Source organism: Pezoporus flaviventris, unplaced genomic scaffold (assembly GCF_033815535.1).
Source record: "Pezoporus flaviventris isolate CSIRO_AGI_PZ_B2104156 unplaced genomic scaffold, CSIRO_AGI_Pfla_v1 ptg000096l, whole genome shotgun sequence".
NCBI classification, from domain to species: Eukaryota; Metazoa; Chordata; class Aves; order Psittaciformes; family Psittacidae; genus Pezoporus; species Pezoporus flaviventris.
Genome location: NW_026892644.1, coordinates 1,910,780 through 1,932,286, shown reverse-complemented (window position 1 = coordinate 1,932,286; position 21,507 = coordinate 1,910,780). Strand labels below are relative to the sequence as shown.

The 21,507-nt window shown below is 38.0% G+C and overlaps 1 protein-coding gene across 5 annotated transcripts in view; it reads right to left on the bottom strand.

Moving 5' to 3' along the window:
- Window positions 1-21,507, bottom strand: part of CCDC91 (coiled-coil domain containing 91) — a 119,502-nt gene that overhangs the window by 75,083 nt on the left and 22,912 nt on the right. For all 5 annotated transcript variants that reach the window (XM_061476469.1, XM_061476473.1, XM_061476471.1 and 2 more), the window contains exons 2-5: window positions 11,989-12,049; window positions 11,800-11,878; window positions 3,739-3,896; window positions 606-794 (exon numbers count right to left, since the gene is read on the bottom strand). In XM_061476469.1, coding sequence (XP_061332453.1) covers window positions 606-794; window positions 3,739-3,896; window positions 11,800-11,878; window positions 11,989-12,018 — 456 coding nt within the window. In that variant the 5' untranslated portion in view covers window positions 12,019-12,049. The remainder of the gene's footprint in view (window positions 1-605; window positions 795-3,738; window positions 3,897-11,799; window positions 11,879-11,988; window positions 12,050-21,507) is intronic.

The window sequence follows — 21,507 nt, the reverse complement described above, 5'->3', positions numbered from 1 at the left end:
TTTTATTTCCTAGCACACCTTGATAGCTATGAAGGAGCAGTATTAAGAACAGCAGAGATTAAACTTACTTTCCAATGCCTCAGTGATCTTTGGACACATAACTACAGGCATAGCCCTGTCTAGTACTCTTATATTAATGTCAGAAGGAATATGTAGAATTTCTTTACCAGAGCTCCCAGGAAAGAAAAAAGAATTAAGAAAGTGTCCTGTGTTATATTCATAACGATAGGAAAAGACACTATGAGCTTCAGTGACCATATACTTCCAAAACATGGGGAATCACTATACCTTCTAACCACTTGTCTCCATGATAAAAATATATCTCCTTTCCTCCCTTCCCCTTCCCTTCCCTTCCTTCTTTCGTCCCCCCCTCCCCCTGAAAAAGTTTCTAAAGGAGAACTTGAAACTTTAGAAAATTTCAGCCTAAAATAGACACCAGATATGGGAGTAGGAGGGGGAGGGGAGAGTATTTTGGCTAAATTTGGATGATTTCTCTGGAATTGGGATAATTTCTACAAAAAATGCACTGTGAATCTTTACCATCTACATATATATTTAAATCCTATATAAATGCTAACCATTTTTTATTAAAAAACTATTCATACCTTTTTGATTTTTAATTTTTCTTCTTCAGCAGTGCAGAGCTTGATTTTTAGGTTTGCAAGAGCTTGATGAAGGTAGCTCTTTGGTTCATTTGGTCTCTGTGTCTCGGCATCAACTAAAGCAGTTGTTGATGTAACTGAAGTGTTGTCTTCGATTACATTCAAAGACACAACTGGAATATCTGCTTGAATCTAATTCACACAAGAAAAAAAGAAAAAAAAATGTAAAGGAAATTATAAAGGAAACTTAACATTCCAGTCAAGTCAAATTTCATTCCCAGATGACATTACAGAACTTAAAAACTGAAAATACTAGGGTTACTTTTTTAAAACCACACTGTTCTGAAATTGGCCACGCACTCTTTTTTATGTAGGATGTGGCGGCCAAGAAGAAAGCTCCAGCAATGGAACAGTAGCTAGTAATTCTAGATGGATTCACATCAATCCTTTCAATATCCTCAACTGCTTTTTAATCAGACTTCAGGAGAAGGCTTTAAGAAGGAGGATGGCACAGATACCTCACTTTCCAATGAGGCCAAAATACTCAAAAGAGGTGAAAAGAGACAGAAGTGAAATTGGATCACCTGTTTCAAAGCATCACGCTAACGTGGAAATAAACTCTCCTTGGATTAGTCACTCCATGTTTTCACCCAGTGCAGACTGCAAATAGTAGTCATAGAAAGGGAATAGAAACTTTTTGTACTAAAACAAATCTCATCTTGAAGCTAGACCAACAACATAAGAATAACTGGGACATAGCTACAACATTTATTTAAAGCTATTTCAGTGAACTGTAGAGTAGTAAAACTGAAATGGAGGCTTCTAGAATACACAACCCTAAAGAGACGAAACATCAGTAATAAGCCCGTATCTTCTGCAAAGCACAAAAATAAACACTTTTTTTAACATCAGTTTGAAAACCAAAAGCTTTTGAGATTTGGAAGGTGGTGGTGAAAGGAACATCTCAATGTATTTATTGAAAGAGGTTTAACTCCGTTACCTTAACACCTTTTATTTCAAACAGACACTCAAATAATAGATTGAAAAAAGCCCAAACAAAAATAGCTGAGATCTTGACTGTCCATGGACATACAAGATCCAGTAGGCAAAACAGCCATAAAGAAAACTGCAATTTCTGCTCTGAAATCCCATTCTGTAAGAAGCAGAGAAACTAGACGTGCCAATTCTACTTTGGAGAACTACTGAAGATCAGAGTTGGGCACTGCCAAAACCTGTCATGTTTGAACCTGAAACATTGATGTTTTTTATAACAGAAAACCTCAAGAGGCTCTGGAGATACAATTAGAACACAGTTCTAACATCCTCCTGTAACAGGTTTAAATATTTTAATTTTACATCCACTGTTTTCCTTTAGTTTTATCCAAAAGTGGAAAGTGTGATCTCCATTTTAAAATGATGTTAAAGGACCTCCTCTCAACTCCCTTTACCTCCTGCGTTAAGAAGAGAGTTTATGGAACTATGGGTCTGTCTGTCAGCAGCTGACCAGAACAGGATGAGAAAAATTGAAACACAGCCTACAATTAGAATTTGCACATATACTTATTTAGAAGTAATAAAACGTATGTCTTATTTTTAGTAAGACTACCTAACCAAATTATTTTTAGCTTTAAAAAAATACACTTAGGCCTTAGTATTCTGGAATATCCAAAGTGCTCTTTCCAGAGAACACACAAGCTAAAGTAGCTGGCCTAGCTCAAACAAGAAAGTGTACAGGTTATTCACATTTCACTGTTAGCCAAAATCAAGGATAGGATCTGTTGTTGCTGAAGAAAAGCATATTTTGATCATCCTGCCAGTAATAGAAATTTACTTATCAAAACATTGTCAGAGAGGCAGATGAAGAGCTTTCAACACAGAAAATGACCCTGGCTGGCATCAGTCAAGAAAGAAAACAAACACTCCCTCCCTCTCAAGAGAAAAACAACCCAACTTTCAGGTTTCTAAGAAATTTCCTCTGGTATCATTTGCATTTGGGCACATATTCTCTTCACTTTTTATAGGCTTTCCCCACAACATTAGGCTGGGAACAGATACAAACCAGTAACTAATTCATTACTAAGACTGAACTACTGGAGCTGTACTAACCACAGTCTTTCTGAAGGCGCAAACACACAGATACTGCTCAAAAGAAAACAAGTAAGAGTCAGTTCAATCAAAAGAAGTATTTGTACAAGTTTTTAGAATAGCACTAGACAAATGCTTGTAAATGGTCAGACTACGGAAATCTGACTTAATTGTGAAGAATAAGAAACCAAGTAAGTGCTGATAATGAGAGGGTTGCAAACTGCCAAAAATATTGATTGTTTCAGAGAAAGACAAGAGCACTTTCTAACTCAAGTATATACTACTATGCATCCCGAAGCAAGGAATTTTACAATCAATAAACTTGTTTAAATAGGTGTCACTGAAATCAGTGGCAATAAAAATTCACTTGGAAGGGTAAATCTATTTAATTCTCATCCATGGAAATCTAGCTTTTGTGTGCTAATCTCCACACAGAAAATATTTTCCCTCCCTTGCTCATCTGTTTAGTTAAAAATAAAACACTTTCACCCCCACCAAAGAAGCTAAGATCAGTTTTCAGCAGTATTGCATCCACTAAGAGAGATCAAGATCACATAACTAGGACTGTCAGATCACAAAAACCACCCTTTAAATGTAATGGGGGAGGAAGAGAAGTAAAATATAGTAATATAAATAAAATTAATTTCATAATAATTAAGTAAATATTAAAAGTTAATTCTTTAGACCTAAAACCACTTGAGAAAGTATGACATATATGTACAGGCATAATCATTACAGCTTTACCAATAACGTAGTCTTTTTAGAGACCCTTCCTGCTATTGTTTCCTAATTCCACGTCTAGCAGTATCAGCATGCCTTTAACTTTTAGTAACTTTAACACAGATCCTCTTGCAGTCTATACCAAATTACTATGGTGCCTTGCAGTTATAGGATTTAAACATAATCTAAAATTATTTTACTTCAAAGTCTGTACTACAAGACACCAAAGACCTCATGCTCTTAAAGGGCAACTCTTGCACAGAAAAGATACAGTGCTAAGATATTTAATACATACTGTTCCTCTACTGAAACACAAAAATTGTGGTTTTACCTGTTCTTCAGGAACAGCAGGGTTTGTAACACTGGTGGCTGTTTTAATAGCTTTTGCCACATTATCACTCGATAAACTGAATGAGTCAGTAGGAACCAGACAGGAAGACAGCACCGAGTGCTCCAGGAGAACATCAGGAGATATATGGACTTCAGATACTAATGCAAGAAATAAAAACAGAACACAGAACAAAATACAAAGAAGCATTAAAAAAAATACTTCTGGCTCTGAAACCTATACTTACCAAAATCCATCACACTAGCAACAAGTATAGTCATATTAATATAAGGTTATGTACCTCTTACAATCTACTTGCACAGTTCATATAATTTTGAGAACCATCAACTTAAGGACATTTGAAACTGTACAGTCACACTAAATTTAGATTTGTAACTTACGCAGAGGTTTCACAAAACAACTGCCATCAAAAGCATCAATTTTAACTTTTGTCTTTTTGCATTCACATAACCTTTCAGCTTAGGCACAATCTTTGATCAGTTTAGATCAACTGCAAAAAGGTACTTAAAATTTCCTAAGGTTTGAAATTTTAAAGGTAAAAAACCTCAACTGTCTTTGAAGACACATACAAACAGCTTACCAAGACACATGATAAAAGCAGATTTACCTTTTATAAGAGCTCAAAAGATAAAGTAAATAACTCTCTAGCTAATAAAACGTAAGTGTAATTAATACTGAAGTGAGAGCTCTTCCACAGCAATTTCCAGTTATGCCATAAAAATCCTGAATAGTCAATCATAATTAACAACTCAGCACAACAGAAACTTTAGCACTTTTATAAAAGATTCAGACATAAAATAAATAAAAACGAAAGAGAAGAGAAAACTTTGCACACATTTGGGCCTCTTCAGGGACCTGCTTAGTAAGGTTCCATGCGATACACCCTAGAGGGCCGGAGGGCCCAAGAGTGTTAGTTGATATTCCAGGATGACCTGCTACAAGATCAGGAGTGTTGCGCCCCAACTGGAAGAAAGTGCAGCAGAAGGGCCAGGAGACCTCCTTGGATAGATAAGGAGCTCCTGAGGAAATTCAGAGGGAAAAAAAGAGGCTTATAAAACATGGAAGCAAGGACAGGCGGCCTGAGAAGAATACAGGGATGTTGTCCGGGAAGCTAGGGACCAGGTTAGGAAAGTTAAGGCCCAGTTAGAATTAAACTTGGCTAGGGATCTGAAGGATAACAGGAAGGGATTCTACAGGTACATAGCAAACAAAAGACAGAATAGAGGCAATGTGGGCCTCTCCAGAAGATATCAGAGGAATTGGATACCCTTGATTTGAAGAAGGCTGAGTTTCTTAATGACTTCTTTGCCTCAGTCTTCACTGACAAATGCCACCCACTGACCACACCGCCCAAGTCTTGGAAAGCAGGTGCAGGGACTGTGAGAATGAGCCCACTGTAGGAGAGGATCTGGTTCAAGACCATCTTAAGAACCTGAACGTGCACAAGTCCATGGGTCCTGATGAGATCCATCCGCGGGCCCTGAAGGAGCTGGCGAATGAAGTTGCTCAGCCCCTGTCCATCATATCTGAAAATTCTTGGAAGTCAGGTCAAGTTCCCGATGATTGGAAAACGGGAAATATAACCCCCATTTTCAAGAAGGGGAAAATGGATGACCCAGGGAATTACAGACCAGTCGCTCTCATCTCTGTACCTGGCAAAATCTTGGAGCAGATTCTCCAGGAAGGCATGCTAAGGCACATGAAAAACAGCAAGGTGCTTGGTGACAGCCAGCATGGCTTCACTAAGGGGAAATCCTGCCTGACCAATTTGGGGGTCTTCTATGATGGGGCTATGGAACTGATGGACAGGGGTAGAGCAGTTGATGTCATCTTCCTGGACGTATGCAAAGCGATTGACGCTGACATCCTTGTCTCTAAATTGGAGAGACATCAATTTGATAGGTGAAGCACTCAGTGGATAAAGAACTGGCTGGATGGCCGCATGCAAAGAGTTGTGGTCAATGGCTTAATGTCCAGATGGAGACCAGTAACGAGTGGTGTCCCTCAGGGGTTGGTGTAGGCACCAGTCTTGTTTAACATGACTGGTCAGTGACATGGACACTGGGATTGAGTGCGCCCTCAGCAAGTTTGCCGATGACATCAAGTTGTGTTGTTCAGTTGATACCCTGGAGGGAAGGAATGCCATCCAGAGGGACCTCGACACGCTTGTGAGGCGGGCTGATGCCAACCTCATGAAATTTAACCATAACAAGTGCAAAGTCTGATACCTGGGTCGGGATAATCCCAGGCACAACTACAGGTTGGGCAGAGAAGAGATTCAGAGCAGCCCTGCGGAGAAGGACTTGGAGGTGTTGGTCAATGAGAAAATGAACATGAGCCGACAGTGTGCGCTTGCAGCCCAGAAAGCCAAATGTATCCTGGGCTGCATCAAAAGGAGCGTGACCAGCAGGTCGAAGGAGGTGATCCTGCCCCTTTACTCTGCTCTCGTGAGACCTCACTTGGAGTATTGTGTGCAGTTCTGGTGTCCTCAACATTGAAAGGACATGGAACTGTTGGAACAAGTCCAGAGGAGGGCCACGAGGATGATCAGGGGACTGGAGTACCTCCTGTATGAAGACAGGCTGAGAAAGTTGGGGAAGCCTGAGGGAAGAGAAGACTGTGTGGAGACCTCATAGCAGCCTTCCAGTGTCTGAAGTGGGCCTATAAGGATGCTGGGGAGGGACTCTTCATTAGGGACTGTAGTGATAGGACAAGGGGTAATGGGTTAAAACTTAAACAGGGGAAGTTTAGATTGGATATAAGGAAGAAGTTCTTTACTGTGAGGGAGGTGAGGCATTGGAATGGGTTGTCCAAGGAAGCTGTGAATGCTCCATCCCTGGTGGGGTAGACAAAGCCTTGGGTGAGGTGGTTTAATGTGAGGTATCCCTGCCCATGGTAAGGGGGTTGGAACTGGATGATCTTAAGTTCCTTTCCAGCCCTAACTATTTTGTGATTCTATGAATCTACATTTTTAATTTAATATCAATGCCCTGCAACTTTTCATATATAGCTACTCGCAGTAGACAAATAGGTATGTCCAATTGCTTTAGAAAAAGCAGTTCACATTATTGTTACAAATCTGGTAAAACATAAGAGATTCCATTAGCCTGAAGCAAGGCTGAACCTGTCAATATCTCTTTAATACTGCAGAAGTATGCATAACACAGTGCAAATAAGTGTGTATGTTGACCTAAAAGCATTCAGAAGGACACACTAATCCTTGAATCCAGATGCTCTGAGTCCCATCTTCTTTATCTCCCAGTTCTGGTATTCAAATTAACAGAGAGGAACACACAAACCTCATCTAAGAAAAAGAAGAAAGGAAATAGACCACAAGACAGTGTGCTAATTGCAGCAATAGTAGATTCGAACATGGAGAAAACAGGTGAGGAAAAACACATTTGAGCAGATTCTGGATACTTGGATGAAAATCCTATAGGGCAGTATTTCAGCAAACAGAACAGGAACCAGTTTAGGTAAACAGGACAAAACTAAGTATGGTGACACAACTGTATCTTTAACAGCAAATTCTTCTCCAGAATTGGAAATTGGACATCTGAGGCTGTGCTCCCCTCCTCCCCCTACAAAGCAGCTTCCTCTAACCATTACATACTCTGATAGTTCAAATAGCAGTGAGATGATAGAGAAGATAACCTTTTTGCTTCTAGAAACACCAATTATGTCTCTGTTCTATCCTATCATTTAATATACTGAATTTTAGTTTGAAATCAATTTCCAACAGAGGTAAAACCAACTAAAATAATGCACCAGGCAATTCTGACTGAGCAGACAAGCTGTTCCTTTTCCTAAAACCATCAACTCACCGTGACAAAACTAGCATGACACTGATCTTTGTGGTGTTAGCATTCATCCTTTGGTGATGATGACCATAACATAGTTCACATTTAAATAATTTATCACAGAAATAAAACTAGAAACTGAGTCTGGATACAGATGAGGAATGGAGACTCACAGAGACTAAAACTTAAGGTATTCATATATTCAGCGGCATCCATACTAGATATAAGACTTTATTTTTTAGATAGTACAGTTTTATGTGGAATCAAGTTTTCAGTGATTCCAGTTATTGTAATGAATGCTTCACATTTTGAGGGGGAAGAAAAAGCAGAAACAAAAACCCACCTCTGAAGTTGGCAAAATAAAGTCTGGGAAATGAAGAGCAACAATTGGTGACCACCTCTGAATGCCATGGTTTAAAATTACTCAGCTAAATACATGATCTTGCAGAAGACAAGAAAAGGCAGCAACTCTCCAAGGTATCATTCAAACATCTTTTTCACAAAACCTTCTTTTCACTTTCAGCAGTGCTCAGGATTCATAAATTAGACATTCCTAGAATTACATGCAATTCTATGTCTGTAATTCAAGCTCACTTAATTCATTCCTCTTGTGTATATATTGGTGAAATTGCATTAGCATTTTAGTTCAACTCAAAACTTGGCTTTGAAGATGACCCCTCCATCATTTCTTGCTTGCCATGCTTTAGTTATCATAATGGAACAGTTTCAGAACTCCCAAAATGAAAACTTGCCTCTGATAAAAATGTCTGACTGGACTCCAACAACTAATGGACATTCAAGTCCACAGCACCAAGATAACACTAGTCTGAAATAAAACTCCTGAAGCACATGTAGTATGAATATTGGCTTCTCAGCACCACTTACAAATCCTCTCCAACTGCTGCACCACCTGCTATGATACACAGTCATACACTATTGATTTCCCAGTATTAAGAATACTCTATAATAGGTTTGTATGTAAGAACTGACCGAACCAATAGAAGAGATCAGTAACAGCCTGGAATCTTGCTCACACAAGAAAAAAATCTGTATCTTTATCTTAGTAACGAAGCTCAAACAATTACTAAAATCATGGGGAATCAGAAATTCTGAAAACAAAATACAGATGAACATGAACTATTAGATCACATTCCATACTTCATACTGAGCTTCAGACTGAAGACATTAGATATGAAATCTACCACTGAACAAATAAACATGAGTAACGTTTACTGATTGGATGTTATTTATATCCAGCAATTAACAGATGATATGTCATCAGAGGCATGAGCAACAGACCATATAATAATTCTTTCACATACTTTTGTGGAACGTTGCAAACTACTTGTAGTACACTTCTCCCACATGCAGGTTTCAGCTGTTAAAAATAAAAAAACACTGGAGACAAAAACTGTATTTCCATCCTCAACTACCCATGTCTTTGATGACAGAATTCAATGAGCCTTTAAATTATACTGTACACACTGTAAATTGTACCACTGAACATTTTCAGTTAAAACTAACATTCATATAGACTGGGTTTGTGTATCCAAATTTCACTGATCTGCTTAAATCCCAGGGCCACACAGTTGCTCAAGCACAACCGTAAGAGACAGAAAACCGTATTCTACAAGGCAGGAATTTCTGTCAGCTGTAATGTCAGAGCTAGAACACAGGGATCTACAGCCTGCATAATGCTGAATAAACATCTTAGGGAAAAATAAACTGAAAATTACCAGGTTTACAAATATCAACCAATTTACTTTGCCAATACACAGCAAAATAGCACAAAACAGAATATGTCACGTGCATTCTAAAAGACATACGTAACACTCATTAAAATTAATCATTAAAATCAGTGAAAAACAATTTATGAAGGAAGAGCAGCAGATTCTGTTAAAAATTCTTCTTTTCCTATGAAACGAAAAAGCATCAACTAATAAATATAATCCCAATTAGACAAAGTATTTTCAGTACTTACACTGCTTTTCGCTCAATGTAAATGGAGAACTACTAGAAAGGGTTAAATTGCTTGAAGAATGAGTAGAGGGATACATTAATAGATATCAGTTGACACCCAATATGCCAATAATAAATGTGTCTCAGATGGCATGCATAGTATCTGCAAAGCTGTAGGAGCTTTAGTAGTTTCCTTAGCGATTTTCCCTTTTTTTCTCTTAAGCAAATTTCCCAATCTTTCCCTTTCCAAAACCAACACTTTCAATCACTGTATTTGCAGATCACTGATTTACCAGAAGCACATTTCCACATCTGTTATGGCATTAGAATCAACAAGTACATGCCTACATAAGGTGACAACAAGTTCTCTGTTGACTTCAACAAGCATGAATGTCCTCCTACCAACAGGAAACATTTGGCTGCTTCTTTACACACACCAGTTTACAACAATATACAGAAAGGAAAGAAACAACACTTTAATGTACTTTCAAGATGATTTGTTGTAGTTCACAGCAGAAAGCTCTTCCCCATATTTGAATCTTCCAAAGCCAAACTACTCCAGAAAATAAGTAATTACATTCAATATTGCAACAACATAAATCGAAGGCCATATGGAAATACTAATTTTATTTCCTAACTTCTTATTAAAGTAGAACTTATATACAGCTACCAAAAGTTTACAACACAGCAACCATCTAGTTGAACCTCAAAAACAAATCTTTCAGTATTCAATGACTACACAACATAACAGAGACAAACAAAACTGAGAACTCATTCTCATCAGCCATGTATTGGTTTTTTTAAGACTTGGGTTTCCATAAAACTGCCAAAATATTCAGGCAATATAACTGTCTTTTAAAGCAGTTTGGCAGCTGTAACGAAGAGAGAGAGGGAGGTGATATGTATTCTAATAAACATGCAACAAGACAATCTTTTAACTATTTCAGATCGTCAAATCTGAAAAGTTACCCAACTCATTTGAAAAGCCGTATACCCCAAGTAATGCAAATGTTAGCAAAAGAAAATGACCTTTCCAGAGTTAAATGAGGCTGTATTTCATTCTCAACAAAGACCTCTGTACCTGTCCAATCATGGCAAAGAATGAAACGAGTTTCCTCCATCTCCTTATGGATATTTTAGTTTCCTACTATTTTCCACCCCTCCATTACCCCTCCCAAATCAAGATGTTAGTCAAGATGTCAAAATGACAAAAATGAATAATAAAGTTATTTGGGAAAATACAGTTTCCTTATTTTCATAGAATTATAGAATCAGCTAGGTTGGAGAATGCAGGCATCGATCCTGCTACCTCTTGCAAATCTTACTTGCTTTTTATTAGTTTTCTTTTATTTTGGCAACAAATAAAACTATTCTGGAATGGATGAAAGCCAGTAGCACCAGAAATAAACAAACCATTTGAAGATTCTGATTTATGGGGATTTCGTATTGACACAAACCCTTGTCTTATTTTTAAAATTATAATTATTTTGCTTAATTTATTCAGCATAATTATATAATAAGAGTTAGAAATCTTTAGTTCCTGACCAAAGAATAAAATGTGTGGGGCTTTTTTATTCAATGCTACTAAAGCAATGCTTCTTTCTGCAAAAGTAGTGAAACTGAGACTAAATTCTCAGAACAAAGATCAACTGGCAATTAACACCTCCTCAGTCTTTTAGTGCTGCTGATACTGTACATTTATCCACTATCTATGACCTTTTATTAATTTCTTAAAATCCAGACATGCACTGGGCATTTCCATAAATTAAAAAAATAGCTCCATAATGTTTCAGCTTCTGCGTAAGATAAAGGATGTCTAATATATTTTGTAACTTTAAAAATTTAAATAAAAGAAGATGATCCTCCCCCCCAACCAACTAAAAGACTTCAGCACAATCAAAGAAACATAATGGAGGAAGAAACATGTTCAAACCCTACTTTTAAGTTTACTTTTTGTATGTTTTCCATTCATTTGCAACAGACTTTCCACACTCAAAAGCAGAAATACCATTTGAGTGACAAAGTTCTGTTTCTTCTTCCCATGAGATGCCAATCAGCCTTTGAACTGGATAAAATGTACTTCTCTTTCATTGCTCAAGAAAGTTTAACTCTGTGCAGCTTCCCAAAATAATTACCCAGAAACATTACTATGCTAGGTTTTCACCACTTCCTATTCTTTCATTGTTTAATTATTCTTTCACCCTTCTGAATACTAATATTTACAGTGAATACAGAAAGACAGCAATACATTATTAAGAGTTTTTTATAGTGATTTTATCAATACCTGTAGGAAATGCTGCCCAAGCAATAGCAGGGGAAGTAGTCTGCTTTTCACCATTTCCAAACTCATAACTCTCTGCTGCCTAGAAGCACACACGAAAAGAAAAATACGTATTTTATAACACGCTATAAATATCTTTAAAAATAGTTGAAAATAGTTATATTTAAAAAGTAAGTCATCCAAGCAGCATACCTCAAATCCTCCAAAGTCATCGTCATCCATTTTTCAACTGGAATCAGAATATAGCAGAAATCTTGATTAAAAAAAAAAAAAAAAAAAGAAAAACCATTAAATTGTTATATCCTATTTACTCATAAAATACCAACAAAACCTGCAAAACCAAAGGTATGTTGTTAGCTTTAAAAGGCAAAGCAAGGTAAAAGAACTCATTGTTGTCACATCATAAAAGCCCAGCAGTACGAAGTAATACAATGCTCTACACTGCAGGAATATGGCTATATTTCATTGGTCAGTCTCATAAGAGGAATGTGATGATATTATGATCAACTAGAAGTCAAATGACAAAATGACTCATGTGTTTGTTCTTCAGTTAAATTATAGATGAGTAGAGACCTTTTGCTTGATTACAACTGCTATATAGCTCATCTATGTGCTCTTCTTAACCTCATCACCTACTCATTTGGAAATGAGTATTCAGTCTTTCATTCAAGTACTCCTCTTCATAAGTTACCTGAAGTCTTCCTAATTTGCAAGTTCTTCAAAAGATCAAGGGACCTAAATAAAAACTTTTTCACAAGGAAGATGCAAGGGCTAGGACTACAAGATGTCTCTTAAAAAGCAATTTTTATTTATCAATATAATTGAAAACATTGGGTGTTTTATGATAGAATTTTAATATCTTCAAGGGAAAAGATAAGCACTGCCCGCCAGTATTGTCAAAAATCTTTTGAAAGAAAAAATGTAGAAATAGCTTTCCAAGACAGGAAACCAGAAAGATTGTACTTTAAAAGCTGTATTTATTGCCCTCAAGTATGAAACAAACAAGGAAAAAAACAAATAAAAAACCAAACAGACAAAATAAAAGCAACCACACAAAGTAGTCAAGGAAGTAGGATTTCTGACCATCAGATTCAAAAATGAAGACTTCATTAGTAACGAAAACAATCCAATTTAATGCTGTTGCAATCTACCATGTACTTCATAGTTCTCTCTTTATGATTTAAAATATAAAAATATTTTCCATTGTTAAACTGCTTTTGCAAATCAGCACTGTGATTAAATCAGAAGATTTCCTGCTTTTCCCATCTCTCAGCTGTCTGGCAACATCAGCACAAACTGCAACTTAGAAAAAGACTGTGGTGAATTTCTGGAAATTTTTCTGCTACCACAGAGGTCCTTCCCTAGGTTTCATGGAAGGACTGATTTAGATTTTACAAACTGATCAGCATTTTTGAGTTGTAGCCCCGAATTCTGTGGCATTTTCATATATTTATAGTTAAACTGCAGTTCCTTTTACAAAAATGCAGGATAAGTTACTTAGCTAATGAAAGTAATTCAAGATACACATGGCTGTTTAAACAAAGATATTATATTGTATTTAAAAAGAAAAATATCTTTCTGATATACAAGTGAAGGATGATCAGAAAAAAACTTTAAGTTTTACAGAATGTGAAAATGTTCATAAAGTTAATTGACTTCAGTTAAAATAAACTTTAGGCTAGAGAAAATTTTATTACTGTGAAAGCACTTACTCAGAGAAAGAATTCAAAGGGTTTGGAGGAAATCTCCAAAGTCAAGTATTAGAATCTCAGAAGGAGACACTTCATCTGATATCCAGTGCTGAAAATCACCCCCAAGAAATACTTCACTTCAATCACATCTTCCAAAATTTAACAAATTAATTTCCAAGTTCTTACTGGTGACTCTAGTTTAAACTGCCACTATCACAATGTAAGCACACAAATCTGGATAAATTATTGTCCAATATTCGTATGTGGTAAAAGAACTAAATATCTTTTTACTGCAAGAGGGTTTGTGCTGTTTTATTTCTTAAGAAAGAAATAATATAGTTGGGCATCTTTTGTATTTATAGTATCAATGTCAACCTTAACCAGTCAAACATTCATGCATTCCATCAACATTCAGCACTTTAATATACAACTCAAGAAAAACCCACATGAGAACACAATCAATAGCAATGGAATTTGTATAGATAGAACATTGCAGACAGCAGTGTGCAAACAAGCAAGAACTCAACATATTCATGCTCCCTACTAGTAAATGCCATTCATAACAGACAGGTGATTTATATAGCTACTGCAATTGTAGCTATATAAATTGTAGCATTTAAGTACCAATCAGAGCAGTCAGTTGGAGAAAGGCAGGCTTTCGAAAGGCAAAAAGATATTTAAACTATACACTATATATCACATCAACAGCTCCTACCGACTTTACACAAAGCTCCTTCAAAGGACTGCAGCAGATTTTCTTTCCCAAAAGCAAGACATTATTCCCATTATCTCAGAACTGGTTATGCCTCAGCCAGAGAAAGTATATTCCATATTCAGCACTGTGCTTTGAAAAACAAACTGGAACAAGTTCAGTGGAGTGCAACAGGATTTAAAGCAATTTTGGAAAGGCATGTTAAAAATCACAGAATAATAGAATCAAATATGACATATTAGAAAAATCAACTATGACATATTTGAAAAATCATGGCAGACAGGTGAAGTTCCCGATGACTGGAAAAAGGGAAATATAACCCCCATTTTCAAGAAGGGGAAAATGGATGACCCGGGGAATTACAGACCAGTCGCTCTCATCTCTGTGCCTGGCAAAATCTTGGAGCAGATTCTCCTGGAAGGCATGCTAAGGCACATGAAAAACAACAAGGTGCTTGGTGACAGCCAGCATGGCTTCACTAAGGGGAAATCCTGCCTGACCAATTTGGTGGCCTTCTATGATGGGGCTACAGAACTGACGGACAGGGGTAGAGCAGTTGATGTCATCTACTTGGACTTGTGCAAAGCATTCGACACTGTCCCACACGACATCCTTGTCTCTAAATTGGAGAGACATCAATTTGATGGATAGACCACTCGGGGGATAAAGAACTGGCTGGATGGCCGCACGCAAAGAGTTGTGGTCAATGGCTCAATGTCCAGATGGAGACCAGTAACGAGTGGTGTCCCTCAGGCATCGGTGTTGGGACCAAGTTTGCCGATGACACCAAGCTGTGTGGTTCGGCTGATATCCTGGAAGGAAGGAATGCCATCCAGAGGGACCTTGACACATTTGTGAGGTGGGCTGATGCCAGTCTTATGAAGTTTAACCATGCCAAGTGCAAGGTCCTACACCTGGGTCGGAGCAATCCCAGGCACAGCTACAGGCTGGGCAGAGAAGAGATTCAGAGCAGCCCTGCGGAGAAGGAGGACTTGTGGGTGTTGGTCAATGAGAAAGTGAACATGAGACAGCTTCAGTGTGCGCTTGCAGCCCAGAAAGCCAACTGTATCCTGGGCTGCATCAAAAGGAGCGTGACCGGCAGGTTGAAGGAGGTGATCCTGCCCCTCTACTCTGCTCTTGTGAGACCTCACCTGGAGTATTGTGTGCATCTATTCTATGATTCTATGAATCAGCTAGGTTGGAAAAGACCTTTAAATGGAGAGACTTTTTAATAACAACATTGATGAAATATGAAAAACAATATTCTAAGAAGTGATTAATTCATTTCATTTGTCAAATGCAGCACTGACAGAAGGCAGTAAAAGACAGAAGCCTCTGTAGGCAAAATGTATGTTAAATACTAGTAAGGATTTCCAGGAAATCCTGCAAGAAAATTTATAAGAACCCATGTATACATGAAATAGAAGTAACTTTTAATAGAAAAAAAGTGTGTAGGGCAGAAATAAAACTGGAGAAGAGCCTGCTACTGATTCCATCATCTTTGTTATTACATTGCATATACATGTTTTCTGTCTGATAATGACCACTAAAGTATTTTGACCTAAGATTACTTTACAAATTTTAATACCTTTCATGGCTGTAATAACATGATTAATCTATGAATTATTTCATACATCATTTAAATAGAACAAGAGAAACAGACTCCAAGTTAACACTCAGTAGTATCTATAATGTTTTCTTGTCTAACTGCTAATCCTTTTATTTCCAGTTCTTCGGCTAAGTGATTGTCAACCAGCTAGGAAGAAATATTTGCTATTTGTTTATGTATAATATATGTTCATACATGCACACATACCTCTGTTTTCAAAGACAAAGCTATGTTTCCAGTCCATCAAAAAGAAATCCTGACTGGTTTGCATGCTTTGTTTGCTGTAAGCTGGCAAATACATGTATCACAAGTAAACAGGCAGCAAATTAGGATAGAAAGCCTGTTTAAGTACTGAGGGATGCAGTCAAAACTCAAAGGCTGAGGTGTTCTCTTCAAAGAGTATTAGTGCAAGAGCTCTTACTAGATGTCTTTCCCAAAAGATATCTCTTCTTGGATAAAAAGGGAGCTTTCTGCAGGGATAAGGGAACAGGGCCACACCGATGCATTTAGAAAGAAATTGATCAAGTTTATTTTCAGTTAGGAGTCTTTCACAGCCCTCAGAAGTACGTGTGCATTCATCTCTAAAAAATGTTTGAATAATTTATTATAAACTTAATTGGTAACAATGCCAAATTCCACCCTTTATTCTGGTGATGGATGCAGCTCTGGTATTCGAAAACAGCAGCACTAGCTTAACACCTCAGACAGCACTGCAACAATTTTGGAAGCAGCATTTTTTAATCACTCATCTATTCCAAAACAGATAATCAGACTTTTTTCCTCACAGACTAGCAACATTATTTGTAGTACCAGAACAGGAAAGAATACATTAAGTGCTGACAATCCTCAGAAGGATTTAAGAAATAACACAAGAAGACAAAACAATCCACACAGTCTTACTATGACTAAATGTGGTCTCTTAAAATATGCCTGATACTAAAATTAAGTAACTGTAAAATTGGGCAACAAGAAGTCAACCTCAAAATTACAAAGTTATGGTTGGAAAAGACACAGTAGGTCATCAAGCCCAGCCCATTTCCAAAACACTATAGTTCTCAAGACATCCGTGTCCTAAAATGCTAGAGAAGCTCCCCAGTCACATTCTTGTGAAAAGAAGGAAACTTCTCATGGGTTATGAATATGTAAGCCACTGCATTTTCAGTAGATCTTATCAACAAGTTTGTATTCTTCAGAGCACAGAATAATTTAAGCCAGAATTCAGGGCAGCAGGTCATTCAATCCAAGCTCAAAGCAGGTTCAGCACTGCATTCATATCAGGTTACTCAGGCCTTTCTTCTCTATGACTGGCGATAACGCATGATGAATGTATTGAAACACAGACAGTTGTGCATATCTAAGATGCCTGCAAGCTTTCCTACAGAAAACAGTCACCAAACCCTGAATGCCAGCTTAACATAGGCCACAAGAACTTTTGTGAAATGCACCTACCCAACGGACATACCAAGATCTTTTGTCAAAACTGTAGGCTCCAAAAAGCCAAGATAACTATCAGTTTTAAAAATAAAACACAACAATAACATAAAAGTCACCATTTAAGAAGCATATATACTGGGAATATCAGTGAAAAAGAGCAGAACTGATGATAAATTTCTTTATCACAAAGTTCTAACCAGCTAAGTAGTTTATTAAAAATTGTTGATTACAGAATACACATATCTTATAAGATACATAACCCAAAGAAAGACAAGAATATGAATGTACAGCATAATGGAAACTAAAATAAATTTGAGCATCTGTAAGATTAAAAAAAAACAAACAAACAAACCCCCAAAAAAAACAAAACCCAGCAACACAAACAAACAACTTGCATTTCTCACTTCACCCCTTGTTGAGATCTCAGCACTAAAAGTATCCTGTTTAATAACGCATAGATGACAGAGGAATACTTTTCATCATTATGGCCAAGAATTCAGTGGCAAGAAAAACTATATAAACATTACTGAAGATCACTGTTAAAACAAAAGTAAACAATAGGTACAGGTTTTGGTTTGGATTTTGCTTGTTTGGGGGGTTTTTTTGGTTTTTTTTTTGAGATTCAGGAATTCTAACTTCCCTTCCCAGCAGTAAATCTAAATTCTTCTACTGTATCTGTCAGGTATTAACTTGAAAAATGGTAGCTATAATGAGGTACTGAAATGTAGGTGCTTTTTTTTTTTTTTCCCTCCAAAACTGTGAAAAAATATGATGTAGTAATTCTCAATCCTTCAAACCAATGGAGAGTTCAATCCTTTTAGTGTTTTATTATTGTAACTTCCAATTCTGCAATTTCCCTCATAGCAGTATCTTGTTCGCAACGAACATCTTCTACAGACTTTTTTTCTTTATTATTATTATTATTATTAAAGCAGCTGACAACTCAATAAAATTGAATGCAGAATTTTCCTACAAAGATAGCATGACCCATGTGGTTCACATTCACTTAGTGGTTTGTTATTTAACGAGAAGTCTCGACATTTGTAACAGAAAAACTATTCTGTATTAGTTTTCAATACGAAAGCTCTTAACAGCTCCTAAATTCTGCATTAAATTTACAGCATTTATCACCTGTATCTAACAAGGAATGTATGTAATTGAGCAAAGGCTAACATCACAAGACCATGAAGACATGAAATCAGAGGGAAATTTAGGACTGTCTTTCAGTTTGGAAAATTAGACTGCACTAGTAATTACAATAAACATGATCTTAAAAATATATCTTCGAAGTAACAAAATTAACACAAGACTTTCATAAGAAACAGTTTCTGCCAAAGCCATAATAAATTAGTTACATAGGAAGAAATAAGGCTAATTTTTTTCCCCAGAGATGCCTCAAATATTAATAAATACGCTACTTGACGTGGAGTGCTCATTAATGAACATTGGATAAGCTATACTTTTTTGATGAGCTATCTATAAGACCTCTGGCAGGAACCAAAGGTAAACAATATACAGACCTTTTAAGAATAGAAATACCAACTTTTTATTATTTCAGAGAATGAAATTGAATTAAGTTTTCCACTATTAGAAGGTGAGAGGGGTACATTATGATTCTTAATTTTTGGTTTGAGTTGTACTGGGGTGACTGGGGTTAAAGTAATTTTTAACCACAATAATAGGCAAACACAGCTTCAAAATTCTAAGAAAAAGGAGAAAATTAACTACTTTGGAAAACATTGTTCTATTTAATATTATTTGAACAAATGAAGTTTTGCGAAATGCATATAGCGTCCACATCTCTCCATATGAGGAGATGCAAACTTTGACTTTATGCTACATCAGAAAAAAAGAAAGCCTACTTTTATTTTTTTCCTTGAAGCAGACCATCTAAGAACTTGTAGAAGACAATACCACCCCAGTCATTCAAGGGCTATAAGCCCTACTTCTATCAGGAGGCATCACCAAAATGCCCATGTTCTCCATCACATTACAGTGTGTATTCAGTCATATAACTGAACATGTGGAAATACCTACCACCATGAAGCAGTATGCCTTTCAGCTCACATAATGAAAAGAACAATATGGCAGTTAGTTAGCACCTGTATTTGAACAAAAACAGCAAGCCCAATCACACATTAAAGAAGAGACTTCAAGGTTATAGTGAAAAAGAAAAAGAACACAGAACACATCATAGTAATTTTGTCCTGGAAAGTGAGGCTGGCTTGTTTAGTATGGAGAAACAGGGGCTCAGGTGAGACCTTAATGCTCTCTACAACTATCTGAAAACAAGGCTGGAGAGTAGGGAACTCTGTCTGGGGACAGGTGATCAGTTAACACAGAGTTTGTGGATCAGGGTTAAAGGGAACACAGCTATCGGAGACATTACTGTGGGGATCTGTTACAGACCGCCTGATCAACAGGAACCTGTGGATGAAGTGCTCTACAGACAGATAGGAAAAGCCTCATCATGCTCACAGGCCCTTGCTCTCATGGGGGACTTCAACCACCCTGACATCTGTTGGAAGGACGGTACGGCCTGGCACAAGCAATCCAGGAGGTTCCTCGATTGTGGGGAAGACAACTTCCTTCTGCAAGTAATAGAGGAGCTGATAAGGAGAGGTGCCGTGCTTGACCTCGTGCTCACCAACAGGGAAGGGCTTGTTGTAAACGTGATGCTCCAGGGCAGCCTTGGATGCAGTGATCATGAGATGGTCAAATTAGAGATCCTCAAGACAGTGAGAAGAGCGTACAGCAAGCTCACTGCGCTGGACTTCAAAAGAGCAGACTTTGGCCGCTTCAGGAACCTGCCTAGTAAGGTTCCATGGGATACAGCCCTAGAGGGTAGGGGAGCACAAGACGGTTGATATTCAAGGATCACCTGCTACAAGCTCAGGAGTGTTGCATCCCAACTAGAAGGAAGTGCAGCAGGAGGGCCAGGAGACCTCCTTGGATGGATAAGGAACTGCTGAGAAAAATTCAAAGGAAAAAAGAGGCTTATAATAAGTGGAAGCAAGGACAGGCGGCCTGGGATGAATACAGAGATGTTGTCCGGGAAGCTAGGGACCAGGTTAGGAAAGCTAAGGCCCAGTTAGAATTAAACTTGGCTAGGGATGTAAAAGGTAACAGAGAAGGATCCTATAGGTACATAACAAACAAAAGACAGACTAGAGACAACGTGGGCCCTCTCCAGAAGATATCAGGAGAACTGGATACCCTGGATTTGGAGAAGGCTGAGGTTCTTAATGACTTCTTTGCCTTGGCCTTCACTGGCAGAGGCTCTGACTGCACCACCCAAGTCTTGGAAGGCAGGTGCAGGGACTGTGAGAATGAAGACCTTGGGTCCACTGTAGAAGAGGACCTGGTATGAGATCATCTTAAAAACCTGAACGTGCACAAATCCATGGGACCTGATGAAATCCAACCGCAGGTCCTGAAGGAGCTGGCGAATGAAGTTGCTAAAACACCGGCCATCATATTTGAAAAATCAAGGCAGTAAGGCCAAGTTCCCGATGATTGGAAAAAAAGAAATATAACCCCCATTTTCAAGAAGGGGAAAATGGATGACCCAGGGAATTACAGACCAGTCGCTCTCATCTCTGTACCTGGCAAAATCTTGGAGCAGATTCTCCTGGAAGGCATGCTAAGGCACATGAAAACAACAAGGTGCTTGGTGACAGCCAGCATGGCTTCACTAAGGGGAAATCCTGCCTGACCAATTTGGTGGTCTTCTACGATGGGGCTACAGAATGGATGGACAGGGGCAGAGCAGCTGTTGTCATCTTCCTGGACATATGCAAAGCAATCGACACTGACATCCCTGTCTCTAAATTGGAGAGACATCAATTTAATAGGTGAACCACTTGGTGGATAAAGAACTGGCTGGATGGCCGCACGCAAAGAGTTGTGGTCAATGGCTTAATGTCCAGATGGAGACCAGTAATGAGTGGTGTCCCTCAGGGATCAGTGTTGTTCAACATCTTTGTTGGTGACATGGACAGTGGGATTGAGTGTGCCCTCAGCAAGTTTGCCGATGACACCAAGCTGTGTCGTTAGGTTGATACGGTGGAGGGAAGGAATGCCATCCAGAGGGACCTTGACACTCTTGTGAGGTGGGCTGATGCCAACCTCAGGAATTTTAACCATGCCAAGGGCAAGGTCTTACACCTGGGTCAGAGGAATCCCAGGCACAGCTACAGGTTGGGCAGAGAAGAGATTCAGAGCAGTCCTGCAGAGAAGGACTTGTGGGTGTTGGTCAATGAGAA